This window comes from Myotis daubentonii, chromosome 8 (assembly GCF_963259705.1).
Source record: "Myotis daubentonii chromosome 8, mMyoDau2.1, whole genome shotgun sequence".
Lineage (NCBI taxonomy): Eukaryota > Metazoa > Chordata > Mammalia > Chiroptera > Vespertilionidae > Myotis > Myotis daubentonii.
Window position 1 is genome coordinate 32975800 of NC_081847.1, and position 27140 is coordinate 33002939.

The 27140-nt window shown below is 44.5% G+C and overlaps 1 protein-coding gene across 2 annotated transcripts in view; it reads right to left on the bottom strand.

Moving 5' to 3' along the window:
* The window catches only part of PSMF1 (proteasome inhibitor subunit 1), a 44473-nt gene extending 30765 nt beyond the window's left edge, over positions 1–13708 (bottom strand). Inside the window, exons 1-3 of one of the 2 annotated variants that reach the window (XM_059705786.1) lie at positions 13424–13708; positions 6076–6228; positions 4459–4541 (exon numbers count right to left, since the gene is read on the bottom strand). In XM_059705786.1, coding sequence (XP_059561769.1) covers positions 4459–4541; positions 6076–6228; positions 13424–13552 — 365 coding nt within the window. In that variant the 5' untranslated portion in view covers positions 13553–13708. The remainder of the gene's footprint in view (positions 1–4458; positions 4542–6075; positions 6229–13423) is intronic. The other variant, XM_059705784.1, reaches the window with a different exon arrangement.
* Positions 13709–27140: the final 13432 nt, after the last annotated feature.

Genomic DNA, 27140 nt, shown 5'->3' on the forward strand with positions numbered 1-27140 from the left:
CAGGCTTCCTCCAAAACCCCAAGAGGTCAATGAAAATGGGGAAAAAGTCCCTAAATGGAATAAAGTGGAAGTAAATGGGACAAACTATATAGTAAACAGATCATTTCATTATACTGGAAAGACAAGCATTAACTTAAGTACCTTTTGAACATAATACTCTTGACTTTATACATCCTCAGTGGGATACCCACAAAGGACAAAAGACCTGGGAAGAAATCATATTTGAAACTTTACTTAGTAGATTTGTTCTTGGTGGGTTCTGATGTAGCAGTTCAGAAACTATTGGTGTATATTTTAGGATCAAACAAATACAAACAAGTAAATATATTGGTGGTGCTGGGCACCAGAGTTCTCACCACAGAAGGAGATAGATACAAGGATGGAATAAGAGAATAAGAATTCCATGGACTTAGATAAAAAGTAGAGGTATTAGCTTGAAATTTAAGACAAACAAACTTTAAGGAAAAAGCTGCCTACCTCTATTCTCTGAGAAGACCTGGAAGCAATGACATCCTTAGTCTTAATGAACATACTCAGGGTGAAGATTTTGGTTTTCAAATAATATTCCCTATGAACAGAAATCATGGTTCCTCAGAAAAATGGCTAATTTCAAGGCAGGGGCAAGGAAAGTGCAAGATGAGACTAGAACTCTTATCGTGCCAGAAAGTATGAAAACACTCAAAGAAGGATGAGGACATGTCAAAAGGACAAAGGAAGCAGCTTGAAGAGGTTCCTGCTGTCATCTCTGGAACAACTTGAGCAAAGAATGACAGAAATGGACTAAAACTCTGGAAAAGAAAAGAAAAGAAAAGAACCTGTAAGTCTGCACTGATATTTTAAAAGTTAAAAATAAAGGGGACAAGAAGAATAGAAAACTTTTTTTAAAAAATGCTAACTAATAAATGTAGAAAGAATAATAAAAAATAACTATTTTATAATTATCACAATAATAATAGATTCAGGCAAGAATCTTTGATAGATGCTAAAACCACTGGGTGAAAGACCAGTGGGAAGCAGATTATTTAGTCTGCTAGCATAATCCCACAGATCACTTATTAAACACAAGCAAAAACAAATGCCTCTATTGCAAAGAAAACTGGAAAATAGTATCCTAACGAAGTGATCAACTGAACAAAATCAACTGAGACAGACGTCATGACATGCCTGATGTGAAACACTGAGAACACAGCCTCACCCATGTACAGTAGGTCCTCGGGTTACATTGGAGATCCATTCCTACAGTGCGACAAAACGCGATTTTCGCCACAAGTCGGAACCTACCTACATAAGCACCTACGTCACTCACATGGAGCACATACACACCAGTAATGAAGTGAAACAGTAAATGAAATTTAAAAGATAACAATTCCTGACCTCTACCTGTGGTAAATAAATAATAAAAAACATAAAGCACCTATGTACATATGTCAAAATGACGAACTTTTTTTTTTTAATAAATAAGTGGGAGATGGCGACGTAACCACGAAACGACGTACGTCGAGTCCAACATAACCCGAGGACTGTCTGTAGTGTCCTTGTGGAAAATGTTCAACCTACATCACACGATGAGGAAACAATCTGATCAATCCAATCCTGAGGAAGAAATCTGAACATTTTACACAACAACTGACCTCAAGTCTTCAAAAATACCAATGCCACACACACAAAAAGTCTAAGAAACTGCCTAGGTTAAAGGTAATTAAAGAGACATGAAAATAAATGCAATGTGTGATCTTGTTTGGACAAGGAAAAAACCCTCAAACCCAAAACCAAAAGACTAGCTAGCTTAAAGGGACACTGCTGCGCTGAATGCAGAAATCTGACCGTGAGCTGTGCAGTAAATGACACTAATGTATCAATGTTACAGCTCCTGAGTGTGATGACCTGTATTAAGGTTACAGGAGCATGCCCTTTTAAGGAGAGAAATGCTAAAATATTTAGGAGTTAAGATCCATAAAGTCTGGAAATAATTCTCAGATGGTTCAAGAACAAAAAAGCATCTAAAAATTAAGCAAATAGGGCAAAATGTTAAAAACATTTGGTGAATCTAGCTGATGGGTATATGAGTGTTCACTGTAATATTTCTGCAACCATCTTTTCTGTAGGGTTGTAAATTTAAAAATAAGAAATTAAGAGAATGAGAAGACAAGACTAGGAAAAAATATTTGCAAAACACATACTATATGATAAAGGACTGTTATCCAAAATATATAAAGAATTAAAACCCAACAATAAGAAAACAATTAAAAATGGGCTGAAGACCAGAAGAGCCTCACCAAAGAATATATACATATGGTAAATAAGCATATGAAAAGATGCTTAACATCATATGTTATTAGGTAACTGCACATTAAGACAAATAATGAGATACCATTACACATCTATTAAAATGGCCAAAATCTGAACTGCTAACACCAACAAATGCTGACAAGGATGTGAGACAATAGGAATTCTCATTCATTGCTGCTGGGAATGCAAAATGGTACAGTCACTTTGGAAGAGAGATGGCAGTTTCTTATAAACCTAAACATACTCCAAAGAAAGCCCACTGCGTGGGAAAACATATTTGCCAATGTCATATCTGATAAGGGCCTAATCTCCAAAATTTATAGGGAACTCATACAACTTAACAAAAGGAAGAAAAACAATCCAATCAAAAAATGGGCAAAGGATCTAAACAGACACCTTTCAAAAGAGGACATTCAGAAAGCCAAGAGACATATGAAAACATGCTCAAAGTCACTAACCATTCGAGAGATGCAAATCAAAACAACAATGAGGTACCATCTCACACCTGTCAGATTGGCTATCATCAACAAATCAACAAACGACAAGTGCTGGAGAGGATGTGGAGAAAAAGGAACACTTGTGCACTGCTGGTGGGAATGCAGACTGGTGCAGCCACTATGGCAGACAGTATGGAGTTTCCTCAAAAAACTACAAATGGAACTCCCATTTGACCCTGTGATTCCACTTCTAGGAATATATCCCAAGAAACCAGAAACACCAATCAGAAAGGATATATGCACCCCTATGTTCATAGCAGCACAATTCACCATAGCTAAGATCTGGAAACAGCCTAAGTGCCCATCAGCAGATGAGTGGATTAGAAAACTGTGGTACATCTACACAATGGAATACTATGCTGCTGTAAAAAAGAAGGAATTCTTACCATTTTCAACGGCATGGATGGAACTGGAGAGCATTATGCTAAGTGAAATAAGCCAGTCAATGAAGGAAAAATACCACATGATCTCACTCATTCATGGATAATAAAGACCATTATAAACTTATGAACAATAATAGATACAGAGGCAGAGCTGCCTCAAACAGATTGTCAAACTGCAGCGGAAAGGCCGGGGAGGGTTGGGGGGCAGGAGGGAGGGGGGTAAGAGATCAACCGAAGAACTTGTATGCATGCATATAAGCATAACCAATGGACATAAGACACTGGGGGGTAGGGGAGGCCAGGGGATTGTCAAGGGCGGGGGGAAAAAAAAGGACACATATGTAATACCCTTTGTAATACTTTAAGTAATAAAATAATAAACAAAATAAAAAGAAAAAAATAAACCTAAACATACTCCACCACCACCAAGGGTGAACTCTGGAAGTAAACTATGGAACTTGGGTGATAATGTGCATCAGTACAAGTTCATCCATTTAAAAAAATGCACCATCTAGTGAGGAATGCAGATAGTGAAGGAGGCTGTGCGTGTTGCGGGGTGAGGGGGTGGGGGGTGTGGGTGAGGGGGGAGGAGGGGACAGGAAGTACATGGGAAGTCTGAACTGCTCTAAAAATAGTCTATTAAATAAATAAGTTGGGCCCTGGATGGTGTCCTCAGTAGTTAGAGTGTCTTCCCATGCACTGAACGGTCATAGGTTCTATTCCCTACCTGGTTAGGCAAATATCCAGGTTGTGGGTTCGATCCCCGGTTGGGGCACATGCATGAGGCAAACAATTGGTGCTTCTCTCTCACATCAATGTCCCCCCCCCCCCCCCCAGCTAGAATCAATGAAAAAGCATATCCTTCAGTGAGGATTAAAAAAAAAAAATGTTGGGGGTGGAATGGAGACCTGATTAGGGACACTTTTTCTCAGGAGCCTACTCTAAATGACCCCCTTGGCCCAGCTCCATCTCTACTCCGTAGCCACTATAGCACTTGTGGATTCTTGATTGCATAATTTTATTTCACGTAATATTTCCCATGAGTCTTCTTTTCAAATAAATTAAAAATAGGAAAAGAAAACTGATAAGTGACTGTGCCCAGGAGTGAAAGACCCTTCTGTTAACCTTCCTTAATTTTCTGGATATCTCTACGCCATTCCTTATATCTGGCCACTGGTGCTCGCGCTCTCGCTCTCGCGCTCTCTCTCTCTCTCTCTCTCTCTCTCTCTCTCTCTTTCTCTTTTCCTCCCCTCCTTCACCCCCCAGGAAAAGCTATCACTTAGAAGTACCTGTGGAAGTCAAGCAGGTTTTCAGAATCGATATAATCATCCAAGTTGAGGGTCAAATCTGACACTTGCTGTGAGCCATATTCCTAGAAAAAAAGAGAGAGAGATGGACTATTTCTGGGCGAAAGAAACATGTATGTGCACAAAGAGACATAGGTAAGGACTGTTTGTAATACAAGAAATACCCTTCTAATGATTGGGGACTTCTCTGATTTAGGAATATCATTTTTTTGAGGCAGAGCCCAGAAAACCTACTTCCTAGGCTCTTTTGCAGCCTGGGCACAGGCATATAACTGAGGAGCCAAAAAGATGCACAAGTTGCTCAGGCTGAGCAAGAGACAGACATCTTACTAAGGAGGGGCTCCAGCATCAGTGGCTCAGGAGAAGCAGCACCAGGCCAGGCAGTACTGGCCAGTCCCTACCACCCTTGTGGTGGCCACAGCAGGGGTTTCAATGGCATGGTTTGGGTCACTATCCTGGAGCCCAGATTTGAACCTGTTTTCTAGCCCTTCCAATAATCAAGGAAACTATCCCAATTCTTCCACAAACCCAATCTGTAAACTAACCTGAAGGGATTTTGTTGTTTGAAACTAAGAACCTTGTCTGATACAAGATCTAAGTGTTCATCAAAAGGATAAATAAATTATGGTATTATGGAATATGGCATAATAAATTAATGAATAAGGTATAGCTACTAGTATATGCATTCCTATGTAAAGACCTCCAAAATATACTTTTCCATGAACACACACAATCAGAACAAAAAGAAAATCCCTGCCTTCATGGTGCTCACTGTCCAGTGATAGAATACAAGCATTAACCCAAAGCATGAATAAGTACATAAGTACACATTGTGGTACCAGGCAGGAAAATGAAAGGATCAAGTAGAGAAGTACACTTTAGATTTTTCTGGCAGGTGAGAGTAGGTAGTTAGGACTGAGCTTTCTGAGGAAGTGAACTAAGAGAGGGCGTAGGCCTGGCTAAAGAAAGGGTGAAGAGTGTGTATGCCTGCGAGGCCCTCACAGGGGGAAGAGCTTCCCAGCACAGGAAACAAGAGATGTAAAGGCTTCAGGCAGCAAGAAGAGAAGCTTAGCTAAAGAACTAAAATATCCCCCAGGGCAGGGATTCTCAAACTACGGCTGGCGGGCCACATGCAAATACAAATATTGTATTTGTTCCCGTTTTGTTTTTTTACTTCAAAATAAGATATGTGCAGTGTGCATAGGAATTTGTTCATAGTTTTTTTTTAAACTATAGTCCGGCCCTTCAACGGTCTGAGGGACAGTGAACTGGCCCCTGTTTAAAAAGTTTGAGGACCCCCGCCCCAGGGGCTATGGTTTTTCCTCCCAGATTGTCACCGAATGGACTTATCTTAATTTACTTAACCATTCCCCAGCATGGAAAGCCCTCCTCACCACCACCCCCACCCTCGCCATACCAGTGGTGAAAATCTTTGAGCACAAAGCTTTCTATCTTTAGGGTTCTTGCCTCAGGATAAAGATCCAGAAGTAGAATCAATGGGTAAAGGCTTCACAAATGTTTAGGGCTCTTCATCCATACAGTTAAATGGGTTTCACATCTACTCTCATCACCAGATCCCTCCTTGTCTCAGACACTCACCAGCACATTGATGATCATGCTCTTCTCCACAGTGACAGCCTTCATAAGGAGCTTTCTGGACCCCTCCTTCGACTCATACCGGAGGACGTACAGGTCTTTATTGTTGTTCCATCCGACAGGCAGCAGTTCTGATTTCTTATCACTGGGAACCGGCTGAGAAGACACCAGGGTTGAGAGGAGGAAGGTTACAACCTCAGAACACAGCTATGAAGGATTTATAATCTAATCACATTGCTTGCTTCAGAGATGAGGGCATAGGGGTCAGGAGCTCTGGGACCCAGGTCTCTGGACTCACGCTCCTGCTCCTCTCTCGTCTCTGACTGCCTTTGTCACACTGCACTGGAACCTGTCAAGAATCTGCCTTGCTTCAATAATCTCCTCGCCATCCCTCTGCCAAGAATAAGGCCAATCATTTCAAGGAAATCTGTGAAATTCTAAGGTAGTGTTTTTAAAAGTCTGGAACGTGGGCCATCTACAACAGGATCACTAAAGTGTTGACTAAAATAGAGATTCTAATGTACCCCCCTCCAGATTACTGTAGTGGCTTAACAAAAATTATGAACAATTTCATACACATACGAAATATAGCATATGTACAAGATAAAGAAGAACTATAAAATGGACACCTATGTATCTGCCACCAGCTTAAGAGATAAAATATCACCAATACTGCTAATGCCTTGAGTAGTGTACCCCCCAATGAAGCTCTCCCCCTCCCCCTCACGGGTTATTACTACTCCGTATTTCTAAAAACTACTTTACTTTTCCTTATAGTTGTATTACTATGCACACAACCCTAAAAATAAAATTTTCAAATGTTTTTGAATTTTATATAGATTGTATCAATTTATCACTTGCCTTTTTCATTCAATGGTTTTTTGAGATTCATCCATGTCAATGCATTTCACTATAGTTGATTCACTATATAGCATTCCATTGCTCTACAGTTCACAGCTATATAGCATACCATTGTATGAATATCATACAAGTTACACTTTCACTTGTTGGTAGGTATTTGGAGTGTGTACAGTTTATCCGTTTAGCTATTATAAAGACTGCTATAAACATTCCTGTACACATCTACTACACATGTGGATAAATTTCCATACAGTATGTCTGGGGGAAGGACTTTTAATTTATAAGATAAAGTGTAACTGTATCCCAAAGAGGTACTGATTTATAATCCCATCAGCATAAGAGTTCCTGTTGCTCCGTGTGGTCAGCAACGTCGCTATTGTCCAATTTAAATATTTTTGCCAACCTGGTGGGTGAAAAATACATCACTGAGAGTTGTGATGTCTTCCTTCCTTTTTTTTTTTTTTTTTTTAGCAACCCTAGGACTTTCCTTTTATACACTAGAGTTTGAAAAACAGTTCTCAAACTATTTCTATAGTAAGAACTAATATAGTGACTTCCAGGTGGGGAAAGATTTCTTAAAACAAAACTGACAAAAGAAAAAAAGTGCTGCCTTTGAGACTATTCATAATTTAAAGCTTCTCTTCAACAACAGACACTACAAATAGGCAGCCACAGGTTAGGATGAGGTATCTGCCATGGCTACAAATGAAAAGAATTAATATTTAGCACATAAAGGGAATGCTTGGAAATGAACAAAAGTTGTGAACCCACTTGAAAAACTAGCAAAAGATATGAATAAGCAAAAGATAAGAGCAGCTAACAGTGTATAAATGATTGTTTAATAGCACTTAGAGAAGCACTGGTTAAAATAATGAGATACCAGGTTACACCCCAGATTGGTTATTATCCATATTTCTACTTTTTGTCAGGTGTTTGTGTGGGTGTGGGGAGAATAGGACTCCCCAGACACTGCTTTCTGGTAGCCACTCTTACAACCACTTTGGAGGGCAATCTGGTAGTATTCAGTGCAATGAGGCGAGCTGACACGCCATGACCTCCACTCCTGGAAGAAAACCTGTGCACAGAGGCACAGAGGACATGACAAATAATTTTCATCACCAAAGTGGAGGGGAAATAAGACATCTCCTCATAGAGGAGCATGATATAGCAGTGAGAAAGAACAAACTAGATCTAAAAATCTATACTAATAATCTATACTCGTGGTCGGCAAACTGCGGCTTGTGAGCCACATGCGGCTCTTTGGCCCCTTGAGTGTGGCTCTTCCTAAGCCTTAGGAGTGCCCTAATTAGGTTAATAACAATGTACCTACCTATATACTTTAAGTTCAAAAAATTTGGCTCTCAAAAGAAATTTCAATCGTTGTACTGTTGATATTTGGCTCTCTTGACTAATGAGTTTGCGGACCACTGATCTATACTAATAAAAGGGTAATATGCAAATTGTTAGGATGCCCTCATGCAACAACCGAGCAGCAGGCTGTGTGGGGTGACCAGGCCAGCATGGGGGGCAGTGAGGGGTGACCAAATGACCGAACAGCAGGCTGTGTGGGGCGACCAGGCCGGTGGGGGGGGGGGGGGCGAGTGAGGGCGATGAACTGACCGAACAGCAGGCTGTGTGGGGCAACCAGGCCGGCAGAGGTGGGCAGTGAGGGGCGACCAGGTTGGCAATGGGGGACGGTTGGGGGTGACCAGGCAGGCGGGGGAGGGGGGCAGTTAGGGGTGACCAAACCAGCAGGGGGGGCAGTTAGGGGCAATCAGGACAGCAGGCAGAGGCGGTTAAGGGTGATCAGGCCAGCAAGGGGGGCAGTTTGTGGCGATCAGGCAGGCAGGCAGGCAGAGGCCGTTTGGGGCAAACAGGCAGGCAGAGAGGTGAGTGGTTAGGAGCCAGCGGTCCCGAATTGTGAGAGGGATGTCTGACTGCCAGTTTAGGCCTGATCCATGGGATTGGGCCTAAACTGGCAGTCGGACATCCCCTGAGGGGTCCCAGATTGGAGAGGTCCCCCACCCCGTGCACTAATTTCATGCACCAGGCCTCCAGTGTGTGTGTGTGTGTGTGTGTGTGTGTGTATGACAAAAAAGGTTAAGAAAAAATGAGATTTATAGCTGGGTGACATTTATGCACACATTTTAAAAATGCACATAAAATATTTTTTTTTCATGGATGCATATTTATACAGCTGAATATGGAGAAAGTGGACTGGGAAGATCTGTATTCATGAGAATATAGTATGAGAGAGTGGGACCAAAGATGAAGAACAAGGGCAAAAGACAAAGGTCCAGCAACCCCAAGGACAGCGGGAAGCCAAGAGTGGAGAATTGGGGGCCTCTCTGATCACCCCTGATATTCAGGAATCCAATGGGGGGAGAAGTTCCAAATAAAAGTCAAGATGTTGCAACTGGCATGGTTTAAAACCTGGATGGCTGACAAGGAAACTCACAGGCTTGAAGCAGAGAAATGAGAGTAAAGGAAACCAAAAGTGAAACTAATCAAATCACTCTGCTAAGTGAGTAAGAGAAACTCTCCCTTCATCCCAACTGCTAAGTTTCCTGTAACATGGTTAGCATTGTGGATTTACGGTTTATTTTGGAAGCCAAGAATTTGATAAAAATCTGTCTTTGTTCTGTTAAGGGCCTCTGAATATATGTCCTCCATCTATAGCAGTGATGGCGAACCTATGACACGCGGGTCAGAGGTAACATGCAAACTCATTTTTTTGGTTGATTTTTCTTTGTTAAATGGCATTTAAATATATAAAATAAATATCAAAAATATAAGTCTTTGTTTTACTATGGTTGCAAATATCAAAAAATTTCTATATGTGACACGGCACCAGAGTTAAGTTAGGGTTTTTCAAAATGCTGACATGCTGAGCTCAAAAGGTTCGCCATCACTGATCTATAGCAACCCATCAGAATTTTTTCTTAGAATATAGGTAACTCAGTCTGTTCACTATCCCATAACCTCTGGCTTCCAGAATAAGAGAATCCTGGGGCCAAGTGAGGTGATGCCTCTCACTGCAGTGGAACCGATGTTCCTCAGCCCAAGGGCTGCCTTGATATGGGGAAAACAGGTGGGACAGAGAGGGACTGGCCCCAGTGATATCAGTCCAAATATAGAGGGCATTCACTGCCCTCTAGGCCCTGACAGCAAATATCAGGTCTCCCAGAAAGCTACAACTGGAAAGTAGCCAAAGTGCAATTGTGTAGTTTACTTCCCTTGGAGGAAAATCTAAGAAAGGGCTGACAGGGCCTGAGAATTGCCCAAAGTCACGGTAAGTCAGGGACAGAGCTGGATTTGGTAGTCAGAGCTTCTGGTTGCCCTGGCTATGGCTGGAGAAGATTTTTCCCAGCCAGAACCACCAGGTTGACTTCAAGAAAGGAAATGCAGTTGTCCCCTTAGGCAAACTGCTGGGGCTGGATGCCTTCTTTAATGGTCTTGAGTTCATCCCAGTGCCTCTGGGCTAAAATGTGCCCAAAGAAACTCAAATTGATCATTCTGGGCATTTTCTCTCTTTCACCATACTACAACACAAAACAATATTTCTAACTAAATCTATGACCATCTCTATCCCTTGCCACCTAAGCCACTTGACACAGCTGTAAAGCTCTTATGAGGCATGGCACTGACTTCAAGAAAGAAATACAAATTCAAATATTGGCTTTTTATTGAAGCCAGTGAATGCATTGTTCTTCTAATCAAGTATTACGTACACAATTCCCCAGTACCAAAGGAGACAAAACCAAATAGAGGAGACAATTTAGCTTCTTATTTAATTGCCAATAGATTATATAATCAAGCACATACACACTTTTGGGACCTTCCTCTCTCTTTTATCACTCAAGAAGGGTGGGGAGCAGGAGGTGGCTAGATAGGCAACACACACACATCCTCTGAGTTTGGCAGACACTACTGGTCTCTGCTGAGTCTTCCGATCCCAGGCCAGAAAATTAAACTCCTCTTAAATAAATTACTAGGAAAGATGCCTCAACTCTGAAGAAGTAGACTCAGCAGAAGTGAGAGGAGGACACATGCAACCTGAGCTCCAATGACAGTTAAAAAAGAGAGGCCAAGAACAGCAGAAATATACTCAAACGTGCAATACAAACACCCATCCCATCCAAGAGCATGCACACTTTAGCACTGGGTAGTCATGTGAACAGTGGGCAGTGCCTTCCGAAACCCTCATTCCCACTCTCCCTGGCCTCCCCTATGATGTGTGGAGCTGAAACATTTTCTGTATGAACTCAGCACATAGCACTATGAATAGAGTGGAACTAGATGGACCTTCAGGAATTAAGGATCTTTTATTTACTCTCTAAAACCAGTATTAAAATGAGATCATATTCTTTCTGATCATTTCACCTGAAAATTTTGGGGTCCAGAGTATATGGCAAAGGGGATGGTGCTGGCTGGAAGGAGGCAATAACCTAAGCTGTCGAAGTGAATCAGAGTTGCTGACAGGATGCGAGAGGGACGAGTGGTAGAAGCAGATCTGCAGTGTTGACATGTCTTTTTAACGTGGGGAGAAGAAAAGGGAGTCACACAGGCCCTCTGTAACAAAAACCTGCTCCTGGGGAGAGAGGTTCTGACAGTGCGTTAGAGAAGCAGTAGCTAGCCGGCAGGAGATAAGGAGAGTAGGGCAGGCATGTTAGATCTGAAAGACAAGCAAAGAGGTGGGGGAAGCTCCAAGGTCATGACCAAGTCTAACTCCCCTCTCCCATCCCACTGTTCCTTGTTCTATCCCACACATCAGCTTTCTGGGAGAAGTTCCCAGGAAAGACTGAAATGAAATGATTAGGGCAAGTGAAAGTGTTAAAGATGAGAAAGCTGGAGTGGGGCAGGTGAGGAGATGCTGGGGAGACTATACACCGAAAGGGGAAACGGGACTCTTGCGAGTGGGGACTGTCTCCACCTTGTCCCAAGGTCTGAAGTGCAGGGTAAACAGGCCACAAAGAGGCGTTTGGGAGGGAGAAATGGCTCTTGCTGTGTGTGTGTGTGTGTGTGTGTGTGTGTGTGTGTGTGTGTGTGTGAGAGAGAGAGAGAGAGAGAGAGAGAGAGAGAGAGAGAGAGAGAGAGAGATTGGCCCTTCTTTTCCGTCGTATCACCAGCCCTAGAGTCCACACGAGGGATGAAGTATGTGTGAACCTAGAGGTGGGAATAAAGGAAGCTACGTGTGTATTGGGGGGCCCGTGAGAAACTTGAGATCTGGTGGTAGAGTGGGGGTCGGGGGGAGAGGCCCAGAAACCCATGACAGTTCTTGTGCTTCTGCTTCCTGTCCTGGGAGTAAAGTGTGAGAGGAGGGTGGTGGTCCTGGCCACTAGTTCTAAGAGACAGCGGATGGGGCAGCCAGGGATGTGGGGAAGGACCTGGCCCTGCCCGCTCAGGGCGGATAAACCACCTTCGGGGAACGATTCCGAAGCTCTGGGCAGAGAGGAAAGGTTCAAGACTCTGGATGTACATCTGAGAAATAAAAAGGGTTCGCGAGCTCGAGAACTGAAGCAGCGAGCAGTGAGAGCAGGGTCCAACATCTCACTGTTGGACGCAAGAGGGGAGGGGCCCTGCTCCCAGAGCTGGCGTAGGTTCTGCCCGGGGGAGGAGCGGAACCGGGAGCGGTCTTGGAGTTCTGAGTGTGTGTGCCTGGGAAGCCCGGCAGGGAAGGTGTTCTCTCTGGAAGAGCAGAAGGAAAATAAAGGGGCAGGAGGGGGCCAGGCCCAGGTCTCAGGAAGCTGATGTGCAGGATGAGAGTCCCAGGGGAGGGGCAGGCGACGCGAGTTAACCACAAGGGGCTCAGTGGGGATAACGGCCCCGGAGGCAGAGGGGAGGGTGGGAGAGCAGGAGGGGCTGGTCCTGTAGGGACAGCTGTGGGGAGGAAGCCTTCCCTGGCCCGCACGCGCGTGTGTACGGGTGTGAGGTGCTGGTTTTCCAGAGCCTGCGCTGGGGACGACAGCAGCGAGTGGTCTGCAAAGGATGGAGGGTGTGAGCTCTCTGGGCCCAGGCCGAGGCGTGAAGAAAGGGCCCTTGACAAGGGCTGAGTAGGTCCACGCTCACCCCGACACCCGTGCTTAGATCCCGCTATCCGGTGGGGACCCCGGTACAGTATGAGGGCAGCCTCCCCGCCCCGACTGTGTGGGAAGGAACTTAGCGGACTCTCCAAGTGGGTGAGGCGTGCGCAGGGGGGCTACCCCCGTCTCGGTGCCAGGCCCACACAGTCCTGGCCTCGGAGACTGGCAGGCTGTGCTGAAAGCAAGTTTCTGACCGTGGGTTTTCCACACACTGTGTTGTGAGGTGCTCTGAGCTGAGCTGGGGCAGCAGAGCCCCTCCCCAGCCGCAGTCTGTACCAATGGTGCCGTGAAACCGAGACCTGGGAGAGGGGAAGGTCAGAGCCCTGCACCAGGCCTTCGGTCCTATGGGTTTGGGCCGAGAGCACCTTCGCCCCTCCGCCCTAGCTCCGAGCCGCTCCGTGGCGTACCTGCTCGCCGGCACCCACGCTGTAGTAGCCGCGCGTCACCAACTCCCAGTGCAGGAAGCAGACCAGCGCGTCCTGCGCACAGGTGATCGCCGGCGCCGCCGACGCGAACAGAACCTCCAAGCCCGCCATGCGTGCCCCCGGCTTCTGCGGGCAGAGGAAGGGAGTGAGGAAGTGCGGTGAGCCGACCGGCCCTCCGGGAACTGATGACTCCGCACCGATAATCCACTCGCTCCGGCTGCTTCCAGCCACAGCCAAAATGGAGACGCCCTCGGGTAAGGGGGCGCGGCTGCCGGGAGTAGCTCTAAAGCGCGGCGCAGCTGCGCGAGCGCGTCCGGGCTGGAAACATGAGCGCAACACTTAAAGGTTCCGCCAGGCAGTGCGCGGGCGGGGCTGGCGGGGTCCCCAGCTGGAATCCCGACCTTCCCAGGTTGCTAGCAGGACCGCTGCAGGCAGGGTGTCGCGTCCTGGAGGAGAGGCCCCCTTATTCTAAGCCACAGACTTCCCATCCGCAAAATGGGGTAGGCGCATGCTAATGGGGGGAGATGTTATGAAATATGGCAAAAATATACTATTAATAGTAATGGCCTTTTAGTCATTTCTTGCTACGTGCCACATTATTCGAAATGCTTCACTACTCGTATTTATTTACTTAATCCTCATGACCCATATAAGGTTGGTATTATAGCCCATTTTACAGATGGGTAAACAAAAATGCAAAGGGTTAAATTTGACCAAGATAACACAGCCATACAGTGAGTATGGCAGAGATGGAATTAGGACTTAGCTGACTGGCTCCTAGAATGGCATTTTTATTATTTTTAATCCTCACCTGAGGATATTTTTTCCCATTGATTTTTAAAGAGAATGGAGGGTAGGGAAGAGGGAGAGAGAGAATAACATCAACGTGAGAGAGACACATGGATTGGTTGCCTACCCTATGTGCCCGGACCAGAGTAGGGGATCAAACCTGCAACTGAGGTATGTGCCCTTGACCGGGAATCGAGCCCACAACCCTTCCATCAATGGGCTGAGGCAACCACTGAGCAATCGCCTGGGCTAGGATAGCATTTATTAAATGTTTATTGTGTACTAGATGCTGTGCCAAAACCTTTACATCACCCTAACAACAATTCTGAGGTATGTTCCATTATCACCTCCATTTTTCAGATGATAAGACCAGCTCAGTGAATCAAGGCCACTTCCCCCAAGAAAACAGCTGCCTGCCACAGAGCTGAAGTTCCTGATCTACTACTAAATTTCAATAGTTTATTTGCCTGTCTCCTTCATGATTTTTACCACCTATTATTTCTTCAACAGGTTTCTTGAAATCTAGTTTCCCATCCCAGTCAGCAATTGGCTGCAAGCCATTGTCATCTCTCATGTTGATGCCTAAGCTAGCCTCTGAACTGCCCTCTCCTGAACGTGTCTCCTACGTTCTGCAACTAGAGATTACATTGAACATACGCTAGCTGACATCCCACATCTGCTCAAAACTCCCAGGGCTCCCATCACACTCCAAGGAAAAGTAAAGTCCTCCCTATGGTCTGCAGGAACCTGCATGTGGCCTGCACCCCCATCCCTCCCTCAACACTTAACTCTCTCTGACATTAGCTACTCTAACTCTCCCCTCATCACCTGCATTCTTGGTTGCAATAATCTTGACTCCCATCTTCTCTCACACCCACATTTGCTTCAACAGCAAAGCTAGTCGACTTCTTGACTGCCTCCACCTTGATCTGATTCTCTAGCCTGTCATACTTGGATTATTGCAGTAGCCTCCTGCCCAGTCTCTCTCTTTCACATGTTCTATTCTCCTGGCTTTTCTCTGCATGAGCGGCTGTCACTGCCTGGAGTGCTCTCTTTCCAAACATCTGCATAGTTCATTCCTTCCTTCTAGGTGACTCCTTCCCTCATCTCCTACTAGCCTCAGCAGAGGGCTTCCCTGACACCCATCCAAAACAACCTCCTTCATGCAACCACTTTTTTTTTCTTTCCTGAAAAGTATTAATCATAACCTGATATTATATTAGGTATTTGTTTATTTAATGACTGTGTTCCCATTAGACTGTGAAAAGGAGCAGAGACCGTGTTTGTCTTGGATACAGGTATGCCTGAGTACCTTCCCAGTTCAATATATACTTATTGAATGAATGTATGGATGAATGCATGCATGCATGTGTGAATGAATGAATGAATGAATGAATGATGATGTTACAGAAAAACTGGACCAGAACCAAACAGCGCTCTGAGAGTTTGGAGTTACACTTTATTCACTGCGGCGGGCTCAGGGAAATGAATCCAAATCTAAGCAAAGCTACAAGCAGAACTTCCCTTTTTATAGAAGACCCAGCCCTTTGTGTGCTTGCTGGCGGCGGCCTTGAAAACTATACAGTTCTATCCAATTAAAAAATGCACCTGGCATGGCATTGGGTGTATCTAGTCTCTGGCCTACAAGGTCAGATAGCTAAGTTTATCTCCCCCACTATTCAAGCAGGCTAGAAAGCAAAGTTACTTTTTCAGAATAAGAGGCCGTCCAAAGAATAGCAGAGAATTCCAAACAGTAGTTTTACAGAATAGGGGTTTTCCTTCACAATGAGTGAATGAATGAATGAATGAATGAATGGATGAATGAATGATTGGGCTAGTCTCACTCACCCTTTTTGCAGTCCACCACTCACTTTGTTAGTTGGCCTTGTATCTCTCAAAATTTTGTGTTCTTGAGGTAACCTTTGGATGCCCAGATTCTTACACCTCATCTGTGGAGATTCTAGATGAGCAGGTCTAAGATGGAATGCGGGTATGTTGACCACACTCTGGGTGATGCTACAGCTGGGGACTGTGGAACTCCTGAGATGTATTGCGGGTGGCATAGGCTATTTGCTCTTTCCACCAAGATTCTCTGCATTTTCAGGCATCCCTGATTTTATTTGCTCTGTCTCTTCTGCTCCCAATCTCTTTCACCAGTTATGGAAAATTCCACCAATTCATTCATTTAATCATTAACTAAACCTCCATAGGCTGGGTTGCCCTGGATGGTGATGCAGGCTATGTACTGCACAAAGGTGCCCACCCCAGTGGCAGCCCTATCCCTAAGGGCCTACTGTGATTCAGGCCCAGATGAACAAGCCATAGTTCCTGCCACTATGGAGCTCACTGTCTAGTGGTAAAGAAAAGGAACCCCAGTGTGAAAACCGTTATGGCAGAGGGACACTTGGTGGTCTGTGCAAGCCCAGAAGAGGCAGCTAATTCAGGGTAGGGGTCATGGAGGGCTTCTTAAAGAAAGAGATGCCCAACTGCACTGAACTGTAGTGGAAGATAGGGAGCAAAAGGTGTACCAGAAATAGGGAGCAGCATATGCAAAGGCTTGGATGTGTGAAATGCAGCCAGTACTCTGTGATTAGAGGGTCAATGCTGTCTCCTGAATGAGGCCTCCCTTCATCTCCTCTGCCCCAAATTAATTACGCTCTCCTTAGTGCCATTGGCCAGTGGGGGTGCCAAAGGGCGAGCACGGGACAGAGAGCGCTAGCAGACTCAGTGGGGAGGAGAATTTTATCTTTCCAGATGATTAAAATGCCTGGTTCATGGTGATAATAAAAAGCAGACTGGCTGTTGATCAGTTTTATTATTGCTTTAAGGTTGTTGTTGTTGTTTTTTTTTTAATAGACAGTGTGTCCCCACCCTTGCCTGCACTTGGGCAGACAGCGCCCCATGCCCCTTGGTTTGTCCACCACTTTGGGTACAATTGGTTATAACTTGAATCCCACAGAATTTTGGTTCCCTGTTATACATCATCACCCCTGTTAGCTTGTGTTCCCTCAGAAGCCAATGTGAGGCAAGGATTTGAATGGTTTATTTGGGACCTGATTCCAGGAAATAGCAATAAGGGAGGAGAGGAGTGAGACAGGGGAGGAAAGGAAGCCTTAAGTGTTATGTGATCAAGCCAAGGTTTCACCTCTTGGCATCTGGACATGAGTTGTCCCAATTGAGAGCAAAGGAACGGGGTGTTTCTTGTTCAAGATGCAGCCTGCCGCAGGTTGAGTGAGGGCTGCTTCTGGGGGCGTGAAAAGCCCTCAGGCAGAGAATTGCAGAGTTTAGAGAAGGCAGCCTTTGGTGCTTAGTGGTGAGTGCTGAGGAGTGAGTGGGGCACCGTGGCATTTGCTTCCCCCTCCTCTCCCCCCTCCCCCCCCCCCAGCCCATTAAGGGTGAGCCATGTCTTTGAAAGTTTCTGGCCCAGCAGCCACCATGGAGTAGGCACTAACATTTGTATACTGAAAGAATAAGGTAAGCTCTGACTATTGCACTAGGCTGTGAGTCCCCTGAGGCCAGGACTGTGTTCTGTCCACCCTGGACCTCAGGGTCTCCATGGTTCTCCCTGGATGGGAACAAATAGGAGGGTCCCGTGGGGCTGGAGCTTGTCCATGTCTGCCCCTGGTGCATCCATCCAGCACTTTCTGTGGACTTACCTTTATTACCAAGAGTCTCAGTTGTTCCTGTGAGGCCTGTGTGCAGCTGAGAAGGTAAACAGGTGGAAGGTGCCTTGTTAGCTGGGCACCCGCTGCCTGGGCGGTGGAGAGCCCATGGGCCCAGGATGATGGAAGAACATGGCAGGTGGCTGCAGCCACCAGTTCCTGGTTGCCAAGTAACAGCAATGTGAGTATTCCAAGTTATCTGGAAACCGTCTCCCTGGAAACTGTAGAGGTGAGCTAAGGGGCAGGTCCCATGTGGACCCGGAGGTAGAATCATTCACCGCTGGAATCCTTCTTCTGTTCCTTTTGCCTAGCATGAGCCCAACCACCTCACCTCCTCAAGGAAACTCTCCATGATTAGTACTGCTCAGTACTAACTGAAACCCAAGACCTCCCATTCTCCTTTTCAGTGGGGTGCACAGCATATTTGACATCTGGAAGAGATAACTCTATTTTTAAATAATATAACTAATATCACTCTATTAGGTTTTTTTTGAAAGATTTTTTTGTGGTAAAATACACATAATATAAAATTTAACTGTCTTAACTATTACAGTAGTATTAAGTACATTTACATTGTTGTGCACTCACTTCCACCAGTATTTTCAGAACTCTTTTCATCTTGCAAAACTGAATCTCTGTGCCCATTAAACAACAACTCTCCATTCCTCCCTCCTCCCCATCCCTGGCAACTACCATTCTACTTCTGTCTCTAAGGATTTGACGATTCTAGGTACCTCATATAAGTGGAATCACACTGGATTCGTCTTTTTGTGACTGGCTTATATCACTTAAAATAATGCCTTCAAGGTTCATCTATGTTGTAGCATGTGCCAGAATTCCTTTCTTTCTAAGCCTTAACAATATTTCATGGCCGATGTCTATATCTACCCACATTAATATATGCACAGTGGGATACTTATATTTATATCTGTCACATTTTGCTTATCCACTCGTCTGTTGATGGACACTTGGATTGCTTCCACCTTTTGGTTGTTGTGAATAATGCTGCTATGAACATGGGAGTATAAACATCTGTTTAAGACCCTGATTTCAATTATTTTGGGTATATACCCAGACATAGAATAACTGATCAATCATAATTCCATTTTTAATTTTTGGAGGAACCTCCATACTGTTTTCTTTGATGGTTGTACCATTTACATTCCCACCAACAGTGCACAAGTGTTCCCTTTTCTCCACATCCTTGCCAACACTTGCTATTTCCTGTTTTGTTGTTGTTGTTGATTTGTTTTGTTTTTATAGTGACCACCTAATGGGTATGAGGTGGTATCTCACCGTGGTTTTGCATTTCCCCAATGATTAGTGATTTTGAGCATCTACTCATGTGCTCTTCGTCTATTTCTATATCTCCTTTGAAGAAATTCCTATTCAAGTCCTTTGCCCATTTTTGAATTAGGTTGTGTTTTAAATAGCCATTATTTTTTTTTTAGAGCAGTTTCAGATTCACAGTAAAATTGAGTGGGAGATACAGAGATTTCCCTTATGCCTCCTGTCTCCGCACGTGAATGGCTTCTCCCTTTTACCAACGTTCCCCACAGAGTGGTGCGTTTGTTGTAACTGGTGAATCTACATTGGCACATCACTATCACCATGGTTCATAGTTTGCAGTAGGGCTCACTCTTGGTGTTGTACATTCTGTGGATTTGGACAAGTGTATGATGACATATTTCCACCATTACTGTTTTATAGAGAGTGCCCAATCCGCTGTGCTCTGCCTATTTGGCCCTCCCTACTCCTAACCTCGGACAGCCGCTGATCTTCTCATCTTGCAAACTATGTCTCCATAGTTTTGTCTTTTCCAAAATATCATATGGCATACAGTATATAGTTTTTTTCAGACTGTCTTCTTTCACTTAGTAATATGCATTTAAGATTCTCCCTTGTGTTTTCATGGCAGCTTTTTTTTTTTTTTTTTTTTTTTTAGTATTGTATAACATTTCATTGTCTGGATGTGCCAGTTTACTTATCCGTTCACCTACTGAAGAGCATCTTGGTTGCTTCCAAGTTTTGACAATTATGGATAAAGCTGCTATAGACATACATGTGCAGTTTTTTTACGTGGACATAAATTTTCAACTCCTTTGGGTAACTACCAAGAGTGTAATTGCTGGGTTGTATGGAAAGAGTATGTTTAGTTTCGTAAGAAACTGCCAAACTGTCTTCCAAAGTGTCTGTACCATTTTGCATTTCCACCAGCAACGAATGAGAGTTTCTGTTGCTCGACACCCTCACCAGCGTTTCATGTTGTCCATGTTCTGGATTTAGGCCATCCTAATAGGTGTGTGGCAGTGTCTCATTGTTTTAATTTGCATTTCCCTGATGATGTATGATGTGGGGCATCTTTTTATCTGATTTGCCCTCTGTATATTTTCTTTGGTCTTTGGCCCAAGTTTTAATTGGGTTATTTGTTTTCTTATTGCTGAACAACTCTTATTATTGTTGAGAAATTTTATATATATTTTGGATTAATGTCCTTTATCAGATGTCCTTTGAAAATATTTTCTCTCAGACTGTGGTTTGTCATTTTATTCTCCTGGCAATGTCTTTTGCAGAGTAGAATTTAAAAATTTCAATGAAGTCTAGCTTATTGATTCTTTCTTTCATGAAACGTGCCTTTGATGTTGTATCTAAAAAATCATTGCCAACCCTCAGGTCATCTACATTTTCTCTTATGCTATCTTTTAGGAGGTCTATGATTCATTTTGAGTTAATTTTTGTGAAGGATGTAAAGTCTGTGTCTAGATTCTTTTTTCTTTTCTTTTCTTTTTTATTTTGCATGCAGATGCCCATCTATTTCAGCACCATTTGTTGAAAAGATTACCATTTTTCCATTATATGCCTTTGTGAAATAAATTGACTATATTTATTTGGGTCTATTTCTAAGGTCTCTATTCTGTTCCACTGATCTATTTGTCCATCCCATCACCAATACTATACTGTCTTTAAAAAAAAAAATACATTTTTATTGATTTCAGAGAGGAAGGGAGAGGGAGAGAGAGAAACAAATACTTTTATAGTTTTAGGTCTTATATTTAGAACTTTGACTCATTTTGAGTTAATTTTTGTGTATAGTGTGAGGTAGGGGTTCATCTTTATTCTTTTGCATGTGGATATTCAGTTTCCTAGAACCACTTGTTATAATCACTGTCATTTCCCCAAGGGCGAATGGTCTTGGCATTCTTGTCAAGAATCACTAGACCAGATATGAAAGAGTTTATTTCTGGGCTCTATATTCTGTCTCTTTGGTCTACATACCTACCTTATTCTAGTACCACATTCTTTTGATTACTATAACTTTACAATAAAGTTTGAAACAGGAAGTGTGAGTCCTTCAATGGATCCCCCATCTATATGACAAAAGTCTTTAAAATAATAATCACATAGTAATAAATAGAAATTACTTTCCTGATTCATTCTTTTTTCATGAAGCTATAACTTATATATAGTACAAATCCCCCTTTTTCATGTACAATTCTATTTTGACAAATGTACACAGTCCTGTAACTATCAGGCACTCTAGATATTTCAGGAAGGCAGAGATTTTTAAAATATCATCTTTATTGAAATATAATTTGCATACAATAAAACCACAAGTTTAATTGTACACTTCAATAAGTTTTGGCAAATGTATACACCAGTGTCACCATGGCAATCAAGATGCAGAACATTGACATCGCTTCAAAAGTTTCCTCAGACGTCTCTGCAGCCAATGTCTCTGATCTCTGGTGCAGGCTACTACTGGTCTGCTTTCTGTCTCTATTGGTTAATTTAGCCTCTTGAAATTTCACAAAAATGAAATGTATCTGTTGGCTTGGGACCCTGGGAAGCGATGTCAGAATAGAGTTAGTATGCTAGAGAATTATAACAGATAAGGCTTCTTTAAAAAGGGGGGCGCCCCAATAAATTTAACAAAAAAGGAAAAATTAAAACAGAAAAGGGGGTGCAGAACAGGAGTAGGTGGGGAGGACTTTCACACGATGATGCAGGTCTGACGCCTGGGAAAAAAAGGGGAACGATGAGAATTGGAAGGAGGAGCCTCAGGCTTCAGTGCAGCCCAACATGGAGCCCCAGAACAGAGCCCCACAGACTCCCACATCGGGCAGAAGTGGCGCGGCGTCCCTCTGTACCCCCTCTGTGCCCATCGCGGGGTTGGCTGCTGTGAAGAGCATGCCCCCAGCATTGTTCTACAGGTGCTGGAGGTTGCTGGTGACCTTTACTCCGATAGCTGACTGGCAGTTTCTTTCTTGAAGAGAGATCGCTATCCCTCCACGGCTAACACTGACAATACTCTTCGTGCCTGCATTTTTCCACTCCTCATTATGTCTGAGGTTCATCTATGTTGTTGTATCAGTGCCTTCCTTTTCATTCATGAGTAATTTTCCATTGTACGAATGTATCAGTTTATCCATTCCCTTCTTGATGGACACTTGTGTTATTTCCAGTTTGGGGTGATTATGAATGATGCTACTATAAATAGTCATACGCAGGTCTTGGTGTGGACATATGTTTTCATTAGTCTTGGGTAAATTCTTACAAGTGGATTTCCAAAGTGGCTGTACCATTTCATACTCCTATAAGCAATGAGTGAGAGCCCTGGCTGCTCCACATCCAGCAGGAAGGCTTTAGTATGAAAAATGTGGCGCTTACAAAGCCATTGGGTGGGTTGGGATGTAAAGATTAGGCTGGAGGCAGCTTTCAGAGAGTCTGGAAGTTGCAAGGACTGCAGAAAAGCACCAGCAATGACCACAGCTGCCCTCCTGTCCCAAGGCAGAGTCCAAAACCTGCAGAGGTGACTGCAAAACGGAACCCTGAAACTCCGGATTCTGCCAATGCTGCTGGAGAAGCAATAATGTGCCTCTGCTGCCTCCTGTTGGCGGAATTTAACCCAGAACCCTGTGGGCAAGTCATTCTGGGAAATGTCAGACTCCAGACCCCTGCAATACAGAAGGTGTGTGTGTGAGCCGGTGGGAGACAGGGACTGTTTTGTGGTTTTAACAGACAAATTGGACAGTGAGTATTATCTCATTTAACCCCACAACTCTTTAAGGTAGAAGCTATTTTGAAGTTTCATAGAATCATTTAACTCTTTAAAGTAGGTGGGTGTATAACACTGATAACATAAAAGCTAATTAAAAAAAACACCTTTTGTGTACTATTTTCACTAAGTTCCTTCAAAGTTAAAAATATTTAATATCTATATTAGATTCTGTGTTTAAAACAGACTTTGAGGATGAATTATGATGGGGGCTTTAAGGTAGGACAGAAGAAAGGGCAATGCAAACTGCAAAGAACTTAGGAAATGGATCTATAACCCGCTTGCACAGAACCCCTGCTCTTTCATCTTGGCAGTATGTTTCATTAAATATTTGAAATAAAAAGAAATTAGGACTCTCGTTATTAAAATATAGAAAGAAAGGCACAGCCAGGTTGCACAATTGCTCCTAAGTGGTGCAGTCAAAATGTGAACCAGATGTCCCGCTTACAGGCTACAGCACCACACGGCTGTGCCCGCCCGCGGTGGCATCACAGGGGCTTGCGGGCACCCAGGCTTTGTGTCCTGAGGTCTACACAGGAAAGGGGGAGAGAACTCCTGTCCGGGCCTGGGCTGGAGGCAAGAAAGGCTGGGTTAGGGAAAAGGGTCCAGGCTGGGGAGCAGAGAAATGATCCAAGCACGGGAAGCCCCTCCAACCCCAAGACACATGGAGGGCCCACGCAGACAAGGGAAGCCACAAGAGGGCGCCCGGGCCCACCCAAATGCCCACCAAGGGCAGCCGTGCAGGGTGAGGTGCATATCCCCTTCATCCTGACTACCAGTACGGTCAGGGGAGCCCTAGACTGGGGGACCTGCGTAGGCTCTGTCCTCAGTGCAGTCACAGTCTTCATGCAGGGAAATACCTGCTTTGAGCTCTGGACATTGTTGACCCTCAAGGAGAGACAGTCCTCAGGGAACCCAAGTCTCCGGGGCACAGATGGTCAGCTCTGCTCGATTCTGAGACCATTCTCCTCCCCACATCCTCCATGCCCCTCAGCAGACATCTTTGTATCCATCCTTTCATAGACTTGGTTCTGATCCTTGCCCATGCCTCCAACACCAGCCATGTCCAGCTCCGGCCCTAAAGCCCCCTCGGGCACCAACCTTAAAGGCCAGAGCTTTGTCTGATTGATACTCCCCTAACTAGAATATGAGCTTCATGAGCACAGACATTTGTGTCTGTTTGATTCACTACTGTACCTCTAGCTCCTAGAACAGTGCCTGGCAGACATGGTAGGTGCCCAATAAAAATTTGTTGAGTTAATGAATAAATTAGTGGATGTACAGAGTGGAAAAGTGTCTAGGTCTTGGAGTCAGCAACCTGGGTTTACATCTCGGCCTCATTGCTTGCCCTTTGTGCAACTTTGGTCACATCATTTAACTTGTCAAATAGGGATTATAGCGGTATTTTCCCAGGGGTGGGGATGATTCCTAAAGGTGATGCCACTAAAGTGCCTCCCATAGTGCCTGGCACATGACAGGGGCTCCTAAGTGGTGGCTCATTATTTGAGATAATGAGACCTTGGAAAGCAGCTGCTGTTTATTGAGGATTTACCATGCGTCTGACACTTGGCTTTTATTATCTAACTAGAGGCCCAGTGCACAGATTTGTGCACTGGTAGGGTCCCTTGGTGTGGCCTGCAGTGATCGGGCCTAAACCAGCAGTCCAACACTGCCTGCTGCTCCTGCCTGCCACTCCCACTCATCCCAGTCCTGCTACACCTGCCGCAGGCTCGCGCCCAGTTAGTCCCGATTGGGAGAGCCGTGAGCCCTGTGTCTGGCACCCGTGGGTTAGCTGAGCGGCACTCCCGCTGTGGGAGTGCACTGACCACCAAGGGGCAGCTCCTGTGTTGAGCATCTGCCCCCTGGTGGTCAGTACACATCATAGCATCTGGTTGACTGGTCGTTTGGTCTCTTAGGCTTTTATATATATAGATTCAATTTTTGTAACTACTTCATGAGAGATTAAGCAGCTCAGAGAGGTTAAGTAACTTGGCCAGGATCACACAGTGGAGAAGAACAAACTTGGGTGTAAGTCCAGGTCTTGAAGATTGACGCAAAGTCAGACTTCCTGGGTTTAAGTCCTGCCTCCATCACTTACAAATACTAAGACCTTGGGCAAGTTTCTCAGTGGAGAGATCTAGGAAGGAACAGAAGTGAGCCACCACATAGGCCTGGACTGTTCTTCAGGATTTGGAGGAATTAAGGACACCACCAACTGTGGTGCTGCAGCCTCACTCCCTTGAGATTGAGCAACCTGCCATCGCCTCTGGGACCTGCTCTTTAACCACAGCATCACCTGGCTCCCATCACACACAAGCAATTCCCAAATGAATTCTTTGGTTTCTACCTGGAGCTGGATTCACAATCTATTCAAGGAGGCAGAAAACACACACACACACACACACACACACACACACACACACACACACACACCCCTCCAGAAAGAGAAGGTGTTGGCTTAGCTGTGTAACTGTGGCTATGTTGCCTTGCCTCTCTAGTTTCTAATTTCCTACCTGCATGAGGATTATCTAGAAAATACACATGGGATGGCTGAGTCCTGAGCCCTAGAGGTGAGCACGGGGCAATGGAAGGATTGATTTCCAGGGCTATTGCCATAAGAATCAGACATGATGTCTAAAGCTCATTAAAAGAAACTTTCATTAAATGGTAAAAATCATGACTCTCTTACCAATAGAGATGACCACGTGTTAAAGATTTTATTTTACTTGTTAAACAGCGAGAGAACCAGATAGATGTTATAATTGGTTCAAAGGAAAAGAAAAGTTCAAATGTGTACAGAGTAAGGGAATTGAATTCTAAATGGAGGCAGCTGGTTTTTCCACAAGGGAAGGAAAGTCAATTGTATCAGACTAGATAGCGTTTGTATCAGTTACCTACAGTTTCCAAAGAGGCACAATAGAGCTCAAAGACAATGAGCAGGGCCAGAATCAGACCGCAGAAGGGTGTCCTATAATTTTGTCTGTAGCCCATTTTGGGAAAGTGTTGTACTTCTCAACTTTTCTGGGTTTCAGTTTCCTCATCTGCAAAATGGGGTTACTAGTTACATTGCCTGCCAGGTTGTTGTGAAGGTGAAGTGAGCTGGTAGAGTGCTTAGAATGCGGCCTCGCACAGAGCAAGCGGTTGTTTCTCTTTAGGGTTCAGACTGTTCTTGTGGGGAGAAGCCATCCCAGGCTGAAGGACCGTGTTTTTGTGTGTGTTGCTTCATTTCATCCTCACAACCCGATACAGAGGAGACGGTGATAAACTTTGATTAGGAAACCGAGACTCACAGAGGTGGCACTTGCCCAAAGCTGCTCTGAAAGTAAGTGCCAACTGGAGGCAGACCCGGGTCAGTCTGGTCTTGGAAGCCGCGTGCTTTGGTTGGGTGCCTGTGCTACCTTGGGCTCACATGCTTTCATTTCATCCTCATAATAAGCTCATCAGGTCGGCACCATTCTCACCCTCATTTTTCACCTGTGGAAACTGAGCTAGAGAGAGTGCTGTGCTTGCTCGAGGTCAGAGCTTGACTGCAGAACGTTGTTGCTCTTCTGTGAAGCTGCCCTTTGTGTAAAGCACCGAGTTAGCACTCCTAGGCTAGATCTTATTGTTATTGTCTTCTCGGTCCTTCCTCTCAAGTGCATTGTAGAGGATGCTACACTTAGAAACCAGGGGATTTTTGAGTTCTAGAAAGGCCTAATTCTGTCACCAATAACCTAGAAGCCCTTGAGTGACAATGACAATAGCCTTGCTGATCACCAGGTCTTCGGTCCACCATCTGATCTGCTATTTGCAGGGGTCCTGGAAGGAGATGGGGTGGGAGGGCTGTTAGCACCATCCTGCCCCGTAGGTAAGGAAACGGGGGGACTCAAGCTGCTTGCCACCGGTTACTTAGCAGGTCAGTTAAGAACATCTGTGATCTCCTCCCTGCTCCTCACTGGGCCTCAGTGTTCTCATCTGCTGAACCGGCAGAAGGGCACGTGGGCTGGACAGTTTCAAACCTCAGACCTGGTGTGAAGTTTCTGGAGTGAAAAAGAAAAGAGAGAGAGAAAGAGAGAAGGGAGAAAGAAAGGGAGAGGAAGAGATACAGAGTGTTAAAGGGGTGGCTTCAGTTTCAGCTTTTCTTTTTTTTAGATCATAATGAGAAAAGATTCAAAGCAGATGTTGTCCTGGTGACTTGCAGTAGCAGAGAGTG